Source organism: Loa loa (assembly GCF_000183805.2).
Source record: "Loa loa unplaced genomic scaffold supercont3.499, whole genome shotgun sequence".
Classification (NCBI taxonomy): domain Eukaryota; kingdom Metazoa; phylum Nematoda; class Chromadorea; order Rhabditida; family Onchocercidae; genus Loa; species Loa loa.
Window position 1 is genome coordinate 16109 of NW_018108679.1, and position 11973 is coordinate 28081.

At 23.9% G+C, this 11973-nt stretch overlaps 1 protein-coding gene across 1 annotated transcript in view; it reads left to right on the forward strand.

The window, feature by feature from the left end:
* The window catches only part of LOAG_18759 (hypothetical protein), a gene marked incomplete at its 5' end in the record, with an annotated part of 13150 nt that extends 3573 nt beyond the window's left edge, over positions 1–9577 (forward strand). Inside the window, 5 exons of the mRNA XM_020451421.1 lie at positions 423–544; positions 1523–1723; positions 5359–5470; positions 7989–8163; positions 9364–9577. Of these exons, the coding sequence (XP_020304796.1) occupies positions 423–544; positions 1523–1723; positions 5359–5470; positions 7989–8163; positions 9364–9553 (800 nt within the window). The 3' untranslated portion in view covers positions 9554–9577. The remainder of the gene's footprint in view (positions 1–422; positions 545–1522; positions 1724–5358; positions 5471–7988; positions 8164–9363) is intronic.
* Positions 9578–11973: the final 2396 nt, after the last annotated feature.

Consider the following 11973-nt stretch of genomic DNA (forward strand, 5'->3'; position numbering starts at 1 on the left):
CTATCTACCTATTTAGATACATCTATATCTATAAGTAGAATCTATCTATCTATTTAGATACATCTATCTATAAGTAGAATCTATCTACCTATTTAGATACATCTCTATCTATAAGTAGAATCTATCTATCTATTTAGATACATCTATCTCTATCTATAAGTAGAATCTATCTACCTATTTAGATACATCTATATCTATAAGTAGAATCTATCTATCTATTTAGATAGATCTATCTCTATCTATAGATAGAATCTATCTATTTGTCTATCTAATCTATCAGTTTATTCATCCAGTTTATCGATATATTTAATCTATCTAAAAATTAAAGGTTAAACAACATATAATTAGTTTTCTAATACATATTGGACATGTGTTTGTGCATGTTAATAATTAATTTGTCATACATCAAAATAATCTTTCAGGATTGGCAGGTAAATTAAAGCCTGAATTAGAGATCCATGCTTTTTGCAAAATATCACTGATACCAGGTGGTAAATCACAGAATTCAATTGTAAAACGTGGTCGTGATGTTGCATTTAATCAGGTTGCAGGAATTTTTCATTATTTCAAATACTTAATTAATGATAACAATGGTGTAATATTGATGACAGTAATTAATAAAGTGTTAATTTTTGAAGTGCAAGTAATCAAAATAAAAAAAAAAGAAGTGCAAGTAATCAAATTTAAATCCACAAGAAGATGAATATCTTTCGACGGAGTTCGCGTAATGAAAAATAAATAATTGAAGCGGATAATTAATTAGCGTAACGATAATTAGCGATCGAAATTTTTTCAGAAAATTTTTGTTGGCTTTCAATAATACAATTATTTTCATATAAAAAAAAATATGAAAAAAAACGAAAAATACTTTGAAATTTTAAAAAATCGACTTCCAGAAACAAATTATTTTTCAATTAATTTCATGCATTGAAAAGTAAAAAATTCTTTTTATAAAAACCTAATTAATATCGTGTCAAATCATTGTACCTATTGATATGACAAAATAATTAGCCAAGTTTTTCATGCAAAAAAGGAAAAAAGCCTGGAAATTTGATTTCTTTTCACTAGGCATTTGGAGAAATGAACATACCGCAAGTAAAAATAAATCAAATTTCGATGAAATAGAATTGAATTTGTACCGTTTCTGGTTTTTTTAACACAATATTGGAATTTTTTTTTTCTTTTTCTTTTTTTTTTGGAAACTCTAATTATGCAAACTTTTCTTTTCATGAAAGTTTCAGAAATAACAGAAGAATTTGCTTTTAGTCTAATTTAATTTTACATTAGTTTCCGATGACGTACTGATTAACAAAACAAATCTAAATATTGATTTAAAGAAGAATAAAATGATTGCTTCTTTCTCTTTTCTTTCTTTTTTTTTTGCAAAATTTTAAAATAGTGCTAATGATGATCCTTTTTTTTTGGTGTAATGTTAAAGAATAACAGTATCGATTTTTTTCTTTTTGTTTGAAAGAAGTAAAAAATTTTAGTATAATTTATTAAACGATTGCAAAATTTACAGGAATTTTTTTTCGATAATGTATTGGTGGAAGATTTGAGTGAAAAATGTCTGGCAATAACAGTTTGTCATCAATCACCCCAAAAACTTCAAAAAGACGTTGTCATTGGTGATTTGTATGTATCACTGAAAAGTTTGAGTGAATTACGAGCTAAAAAGGAAGTAAAAATTGTCGAAGAATTAAAATATTGCATCAATTCAAAGGTTAATATTAGAAATTTTTTTAGAAATTCTTTTTTCATTTTTTTCTTTTTTCTGTAACACTCACATATGGCAATATTGATTGATTTTTTTAAAGATACGTAACATTTTTCACTTTCTTTTTCAAAAATGATGAATTATTACAAACATTAACTAACTTTGATGTAAAAAGAAGAAAAAAGTTGGGAGTTTCATTTTTCCCAAACAAAGAACAGTATTTAATAGTATTATAGGGTTTATTGAAATTGAATTTTAATAGAATTTCAAAAGAATAAATTTTTTTTTGCGTTTTTTTTTATGCGTTTTGGAAGGATAAATGTACTTTTTTTTTTGAAAAACGAATTGTTAAATGTCCAAAAAAAAGGAAAAGAAAAAGAAAAAGAAAAACTGAAAGAAGAAAAGAATGAATGAATAAAAGGACATTTAGGTGAAAGAAAAGGTAATTTTTAAAATGGAGTTTTTTTTCGAAAAAAAATGGCAAGAAAAGCGAATTTAGTTTTAATTGCGTCGTAAAAAAAAAAAACTTTTCGTTTTCTTTTTTTTAAAATTTTTATTTCATTTCTTTTATTGATATTAATCCATTCACTTTTAGATATATTTATGAAAAAATTATTTACGTCAAAAGTAACATTTTAACATAAATTAACCATTTTTTTTATTTTATTTCCCATGTTTAGAAATAATATTTGTTACAATTAGAAGAAAGACTTGCTTATTTTCTTTCCTTTCTTTTCACTTCAAATTTTTTAAAATTAACTAATAGAGTTTCATTTAATGCTAGAGCAAGTGGAACAAGCATTAACGTTAAATTTAAAATTTATGCTTAAAAAAAATACAAAGCTTCATGAGAGCAAAAAATCTTTTTTTTCTTGGAAAGACGAAAATTTTTGTTGTTTTTTTTTCAATTAAAAATTTAAATTTGGATGCAAATAAATATTTGATCTGAAACATTTACTGCTTAAAATTAAAAATTTTAATTGATTGTTTTAAAACTATTTTGAAATTTTTTAAAAAATCATGGCATATATTATAAAATAGAGGAAAATTTCTGAAATCATTCCATTAAACAGTGCAAAAATCCAATTAATTCTTCTTGATCTATTTGAAAATTAAGCTGGAAATATGAGAAGTGAAATATTTAATCACAAAATTGCTTAAAATTCCTTTTTTGTTTGTCTTAATTTGAGCAAGATGACATCTCAAAAAGGAATAGGTCGATTAATTTGCAAACGAAAAAAAAGAAAAAAAAATTACGTTTTTCTAACATGGAAAAATATAGTCAAATTTAATCAAATTCATTATAAATGATAAAAAAACGAATTTTTGAACAACCAAAAATTGAATTATAAATTTTGTGCTTTTTTATTAAAAAAGCATTTCAAATTGTAAATAAAATAACTTTCGCTATTTCTACACTCGTTGCTTTTTTCTTTCAGAACTATAACAAATTATTTGAAATTTCTTTTCAAAATTCTTATAAATTTGGGAAATTATAAAAGAGAAATTTTCTCAAATAATTCTTTTTAATCCTCAAAAATTTCGAATTACAAAAAAATTTAGTGTTAATTTCTTTCTTATATTCCTAAATACAAAAATTCAAAAACAATGAAAAAACATGATTTTTGACACTATGCTTAATTTAATTAAAATTAATTCGACAATAATATAGCTGAGAAAGATAAATAAAATATACTGCCATATTTATGCAAAAGGATATTTGATTTTTAGCATAATTAATTTACTCTTAGAAATAATTAGTCAGTCTATTTATCTGTTCAAAGTTTTAAAATTTGCAAATCGTTTTTGAATTCCTTTTTAATCTATTCAAAAAAAAAAAAAAAAAATTTTTTACGAATATCGCTGAAAAAAAAATTCCAAGTGAGAAATTTCGATGAATTCGAAAATTTTATGTTGAATAATTCATCGAATTGCAGAGAATAATTTTAGCCTGAAATAAATGAAATGCAAATGACAATAAAATTTAAATGTAATTTAAAAAGCAAGATAGGCAATTTTTACTTGCGTTTTTATGCTAGTCAGTCCACATTTCAATTTTTGTTATCATAAGTTATTAATTTCCTATCAGTTTTCATCTCTGATATCATGTGGATGGTTTTATAAAGTTTTTACAAGTCCATTATATGATGAAAAATGTTTTGTCCATTTTGCCAAACAAATAAGGCTTTTTATTTAATAATAGCCTAAAATTAATATTAAAAGTACGGTAACGGAGGCAATTTCCCAAATAATTATAGGCGAATTACGTAAGTAGAAAGTACTTCTATTATTGATGAAAAATGCGAAATACTTTCAGATCCATATTTTTGGATCATTTATACTGCTGCATGCAAAATTCTTTTCAGATAAAAAATCTGAATTTGAATTTAAATTCTTAAAAAAGCTTTTGATCTATTCGTATTACTACACTAAATATTTGCACTTTTTTTTATTCCTTCGCAAAATTTCTCATATCTCTTTTTGAATCTTTAATATTCATATTTCAAAAAATTTTTTCAATCGCTTTTAAAAATTGTACTTTTGAGGCAAAAAAAAGAAAAAAAGAAAAAAGAAAGTGATTTAAAGAGGATGGAAAAGAACGGAAATGACAAGAGTAAATAAGTGGTTTTTTTGTGAAAATTTTTTTAAAAAAAAAAACTTTATAATCTATTCAAGTTGCATGGAAATGAAAATTTGAAGAAGTAAAGGGAACGGGACTGAACTATTCCTTATGCAAATTCCCGGCTTATCGCGTAAAAAGAAAAAAAAATTCCATTAATTCAAATACGCATTTTATATTATTAGAAGATAAATAATTTCGAAAATCCAAATAATACCAAAATTTTCTCTTTTCTCACAAATGAGAATTTTCCTCAGGTTTCTCGAAACATTTAAACATATATTAAAATACTTTTTTAAATTAATAAATATTTTAAATTCCGAAATTTTTACGCTTATTTAGTTAACAAAATCTATCAATGAATCAATTTCCTTGCATTTTTATAGAAACAATAGCCAAAATTGCAAAATGCATTTGGTCTTGTTTTGACCTTTCCCCTGTTCCTCCCGATTGACCTTTTCCCGTCATAATATTATATTCGAGAAATCACTTCTATTGTTCTATTATGGCATCCTGCCATTTCGACATTTCGCTTTGTTTACTGTTTTCATTTATTTTCGAATAACAATGATAAAAAGAAAAGAAGAAAAACGAAAATTATTTTGTAACATTTATTTCAAATTTTAATTACAAAACATTTCATAATCTAAAGCTAAAATCTTTTTCCTTACGAAACTATTATGAATATTATCCCAAACTTTATTACAATAATTGCAGCTATATCGATCGATTGCGATGATCACCAAAATCAAAAAAAAAAAAAAACAAGAAAATCAATACTGCTATATTTTATTATTATGTGATTGAAAAATAAAGAAAAATATCGTTCAAAAAATACCAGGGAAAAAAACAAGTGTGGAATTACACTTCAAGATCAAAATATTATGAGTGAGTATGATACGCAAATAATTATGCATGGATGGAAATAGTATGTAAATTTTTCTCGCTATTAATTTAATAAAAATAAATTTATTTTTTCTATATTTTTTCCAACTGGAATATTTTGTAATATTATTTTCAGAAATTAGGAAAATTATACATAGCATCATGTTTGGAAATAAGAGCAAGTCGTTTAACAATTAATATTATCAAAGTGGAAGATTTGCCAAAAGGTGGTATCACCGGACCACCTGGTAAGTAAATTTTAAAAATTTATGAAATCAAAAATGTCATTTTATGGTCTTATTTTAAAATTACAAAAATTTATTCGAAAATATTGCCCATCTCAACTATGTTTATAAATTTTTATTAAAATAATAAATGGGGAGAAAAAAAACGAAGAAATCCTAACAAATTTTGTTTTACTTTCAAAATTTTATACTTTGAAAAGAGAAAAAATTGGAAATTTTGTTTCAAATCAATTATTACTCAATCAAAAATTCAATTGCAAATCATTCATTTATTATTTGTTGATTATTACCACCAATTATTTTCTCAATCCAATCAATTTAGAGATAACACTTTTCATAATATCACCTTTGGGATTTACAGTACTCTTTTCATTATAATTATTTCATTTCGCTAATTAAGACTTAATGTCGTTTGCATTTCCTTGTAATATAATCAATTTCTTGCAAGATTTTCCGTGAAAATATCTCATCATATTTTCAGGCCGAATTTCATTTCTTTAATTTCTTTGAGATTTCCGAAAGTATTTATTATCATACTTTCGGACCAAATCTCATTTATTTAATTTTTTTGAGATTTCCGGGAGTATTTATTACTGTGCTTTCAGACCAAATCTCATTTCTTTGCTTTTTTTGAGTTCTGTGGCTATGTATTATGATACTTTCTGGCCAAATCTCATGGGAGATATAATTTTTCAATTATCAAAAAGACATTCATTTTCTTTAAAATCTTAACTTCAAAATTTGATTATGTACAAATTTAGGTCAGGGAAAAGCGGAAGAATTTTTTTCTCCTGGAAACCCCTAAATAATTTTGTTTACAAAAAGAGTGGACAGGAGAGAGAGATGGAGAGAAATTGTCCATCAAAAATCATAACAACATAAATTATTTGTGTTGTATAAGAAGAAGAAGAGGTAAAAGGAATGAAAGAAAAGTAAGTTGAAAGCAAAGGAATAGGGAAAAAATAATTTTATTTATTTTATATTTTAAGCTTCAAAAGCAAACGAACCACTTCAAATTTAATTATCTTTCAAAGGAATATTTTCAGAATTTCATAAATCAAATTGAAGAAGTCATATTCGTTTATCTCAATGCAACATTTCGCAATGAATTGTAGTAAACAATGTATTTGAAATTTTAAAAGATGTCATTTTTTTTCCAAATAATTTCGAAATTTGTTTTTACAATAATATGAAAAGTGAAAAATGCTTTGTGTTTTAGCTTTTTTTTTTGAAAATAATAACAAAACGAAGAAGTTGTTTTATTGTTGAAAGTACTCATATTATTATTATTATTTTTCGTCAATTTTTTCTTAAAAATTATCATATTTATGAAAACAATAGAAAGTGAAAATTTTAAAAGCTTAGTTCTTTTTAGCAAGAAAAAAGGCAACACAAATTTTATGCGTGAATTCCTGATGTTGTTATTTGAAATAGAAATAATTGGAAAAAAGAGAACCGTTAATTTTGATTTTTTTTTTTTATGAAAATAAAATTAAAAAAAATTTCATTCAAAATATGCAAAAATTTTAATTGAAAAATTTTGCGTGAAAATTGATAAATTAAGGGGAACTTTCTCACATCGTATTGTAGGCATATATCATTTATGAAGAATGATGAAAAATGCAAATTATAAATAAATAAAGAAATTAAACGAAATTTGATAAATAATGGCTATTTTACCATTTTTTGAATTTAAGTAAAAAGGACATTGAAATTTAATCCAATCCATTATTACTTGAAATTTTAATCTTGTTTTTTTTTCTCTTGTCAGTTTTATTTCTTAATTTGCGCAATTTTCATTAGGATTTAACACTGAAAAAAATGCAAGTATTTAAAAATTCTCATTAAATGCTTCCATCGAAAATTAAAAACTTGTTTCGACTGAAATAATTATCACCCATTCAGTTTTTAAATTAATTACTTTCATCCGAAAAAACCAGATGATATGAAAAAGTTTTGATGATTATGAACAGAATGATTTCAAAAGTGAACCATTTATAAATTCATTTTAAATTTTAATATTGATCTTTGATTACTATTAATACATTGATACTGTTCTTTGCAATTACCATTATATTTAATTATAGTTAATTACTGCTTTTTATTGTTATTACTAATATTTAATGATGAAATACAGTTAGTACCAAATAGAATTAGAATTTAATTTATATTTCCTGAAGCTATAGTTTATCAAAATATTTTGATTTGAAAATAATTATAAACTGGAAAAACACTTGTAAGTAATGATGTTTGATGAATAATTCATATACATATATTCATATATTTTAAATTTGCAAATTCTCGAATTTAATTTTTTCAAAATTTTCAGGTTTTTCGAATTTCCAAACTAAATTATTATTTCGAAAAATTTACTTAAAATTCATTGATATTTTAAAAAACTTATTTAAATTTGAAATTTTACACTTTACTGATGAATGCATTAATTAAAACGAAATGCCAATAATTTCGTTACTATTTTTTCCTTTTCAGAATTAATTTCTAATTAAAATTTTTAAATCAGATGTATGTGTTCGAGTACTATTAACGCAAGGCAACGTAACGCAAACAAAACAAAGTCGAATAATTAAAGGAACGTGTAATGCAACGTATAAAGAAGCTATTATGTTTTTGGTAAAGACAAAACCAGCTGATCTTGGTAATACCAGCATTGTTATTTCCGTCCATGATTTGACAAGGTATTAATTGCTACATTTTAACGTAAAATTCCGTGAAATATTCTTATGCTTTTACGTCTAACTTACGTGAAATAATCAGATATTTGCACATATCCGCTCAAACTGTTTTACATGCATTGTAAACGTTAAATATTTTTGCAATAAAATTTGAATATAAAATTGAAACGAATTCGAATAGTTTAAAATTTTATTTGTTTTTTATTTAAACTAGTACTTTTTTTTGTTTTCTTTATGAATTAAACACTTAAATTTTAGCCATCACTTACTTTACATTTCAATATATCACAATTGTTATACATACATAGTAAAAGAGACAAAAACATTTTAAACTATCTCTAATTAATCCATATTTACTTACAATTTTCCAAAGTAATTAAATAGTTTTATTGTGGCATATATTTTGTGCAATTTAATGAAATTATACAAAATTTTATATTAAATATGGATTTCTGGAATTATTGCAATAATTTCAATAATATATTTGTTAATATGCAAATATACTTTTGCTTATATTTGAATGATTTGAGTGAAAAATGAATGTTAACTTATTTAATAAATGATATATATCAGTGCATATTAATCAAACGTTAATTAAACTTAAATTAATCAAGCCTAACCAATCAAACTAATTGCATTAATTTATTGATATAATTTGAAGAATGCTGAGTAAATTAAAAGTTAGCAATAATATATATATATTACGAAATATCACTGAGTAAATTGGAAGAATTGAAGATAATGATAGCACCAAATTGAGGAAGAATACTAAATTGGAAGGTACTGATAAGTATGATGAAGTAAATTAAAGATATGATTAAAGAAAAGATAATAGATATAACTGATAATCATGTGTTCATAAATTCCTAATTAAAAGTTAAATAAGTTTAGTAGTATGGTTTGAAGTTGAAATTTGTTTGCTGTTAAAGGTGTTGATAATACGTCGATATTATAATGAATATTGTTGCAAATACCTTTATTGATTCATTTTTATGACAAAAAGTTGAATTTGCATGTTATGCATGTATTTTTTTTGCATGATTTGCATAGGCTCTAAAGTATTTTAAAAGAAAGTTTTGAAATTATTTCTTTTTAAAAAAAATTTTCTTTTAAAAAAAGTAACAGTTGTTTTTTTATCAGTTTTTATAAATCTATTTGAGTTAATTACTTTTTGTCTTACCGATTAATTTACTCCTGTTTCAGAACAATTGCTGGTGATGATTTAATTGGTTCGGTATATCTCGGTAAATCAGCAGTTGATAAATCGGAACATGAGCAATGGAAGAATACGATAGAACATATTGGAAAAGAATTTAAAGGTATTCATCATCTTAAAGCACGTGTAGAAGCACCAAATGTTCACGTAACTGAAGCAACATCCGATTCTGAATGAAACAATATTAATTTTATTTCAAATGCTATTTTAATTTTTATTTGGTTTCTTTTTCTGCAAATTTTTTCAATTTTTATCACTATGTTTTCATATTTTTTAAATGTAACATTCATTTGCATAATTTCATTTCACAAATCGTTCTGTGGAAAAAACAGAAAGATAATAATCTTGAGATTTATATAAAAATTCGAAAATCCCCTGCCAAAACAATACAATTAATCAACTTATAATTAATTGCTGATATTATTTACTTAATCAAAATTCAGACCTCTTAGATAATTCTCAAAAATATCGAAGAATTACACGATTATTTTCCGATTTTACTGATAGGACTGATTGCATTCGTAAAAAAAATCAATTTGTTAAATCATTGCTTACTTGAATGATTCCTAACCATTTTGATGAGTTCTAGATTACCGTAATATTGCTGTTATTATTGTAGCCTTCATATTGTAAATTACGCAGACGTTTTCCGTGGAAAGAGGAAAGACAATAATCTTGAAATCTATGCCAAAATTCGAAAATTCCCTTTCAAAACTTTGCAATTAGTCAATCTACAATTAATTTATTGAATTACTTGCTTAATTATAATTCACACTTCTTAATGATATGGCTGATATTATGATAAATATGGAAGTATAAAACATTGCACAATTTTAACAGTTAACACTTTTTTCAAAAAAGGTGTAATTTCATTTCCATAAGATAACTTTGATATTTTATTGATTAGATATAACTTTTTGTTATTTTTTCATTATCATAAAAACTGTTTCTTCAAACTTTAAAAATTTAATTCTTTGTTATAAACATATCTTAGGTTTTGTTGTAACAAAAATTTAAAATATTCTTCTTGTGCAATTAATGTGAAACTATTAGGGGGCAAAATTGATTGTGCTAGTTTTGGAATTAAAAAAATTTTAAATTTTAAAGCATATAGAAAATCATGCAATAATTCAAAAAATTGTCATTGTTCAATAATCGTTCCGGTATAATTGTTCACATTTCCGAACCATTAAATTCATGTTAGCAATTTATACGGTTAATTCCGGTTGTCGAAAAGACCAAATAGGCAATTAACAGAATAAGAACTTTTATTTTCCTTTTTACTTCAACATTGAAATAGTTTTTGTAAGGGCGGGAAGATTTTAATAATTTTTAAATTATAAGCAAAATAATTAGCAAATTCCATAATGAATTCAAAATAAGATTGCAAATGGCATTGTGATTCCGTCTAGCAAATATGTGCTAATATTTTAGGAATAAATATATTACAAAAACTGAAAAAAAAGTCAGTTTTATAGTAATTACAGCAATTGACGAAAAATATAAATTAATTAACTTAATTACGCTTTGTTTTATGTTTTACTCAAAGTAAATGCTTTTTTCATCCCATTTAAAGATTTGATTTTGTGCCTTTAATTTAAAATTATTCATTTATGTTTCTTCTCAATAATTGTTAAATAATCAAATCATTTTCTGTTTTTTTCTTTTCTAAAAATAATAAAGTTTTTTTTCTACTTTAAATCATTCCAGTGATTTAATTTCTATTTACTACACAATTGTTTTTTATTGAACATATTTTGATGTATCGCACTTGAATTTGATAAATAATTGATGGAATCGTTTTCGGCAACATTGTTTATATGACGTAAGATGTTTTATTACGTTAAAAATTGCGTGAATATTTTAGTTTAACTTAAAAACAATACAAATTAACACAAACAGATTGGATTGATTTAATAGCAAAGCAAAAACTTTTTTGTTTTTAGAGTTTATTTAACGTAAATATCATATCTATTGATTTCATGGTCCTATTACTATTAAATTATCTTTACGTATCAATCACATGAACATGGAAGTAATTTATTTTTTTGGTCTATTCAATGTGAATGCAAAAGCCTGTTGAGTTTTATGATCCTATTACTACTTAATTACTTTTGGTTTAACTAGCGTTAAACCTGAATGCAAATCTAATACATTGCTTGTTGCTTATCATTTATCATATCTAAACTTTTATGATAAGTTTACTCGAATTATTGATACATTAGGCTAGTTTGATGGTAAGAAAAAAACCAAGCACAGATAATGAAGCTTTAATGAATTGAAAAGATTATAGCTTATGATGTACAACTGTTTAGAGCAAAGCATTAATAACACGCGATAAACTAAGGCTTGTGAATTTGATATTTGTTTAAGTAAACAAGGGATGATAACATTTGACCAGTTAATAGCACAATTTTAATACTTCTAATAATTAAGTCAGAGTATTTAAGCGCAAATACATTTCAGTTTTAAATATTTCTACCGTAATTAGATGCAAGCTAAATTCATCACAAATAATTTATGTAAATTAAAAAAAGGAAAAAAAGAAACAAGAAAGTTATAGAAACAATTTTTGATATATGCATAACATTATAATT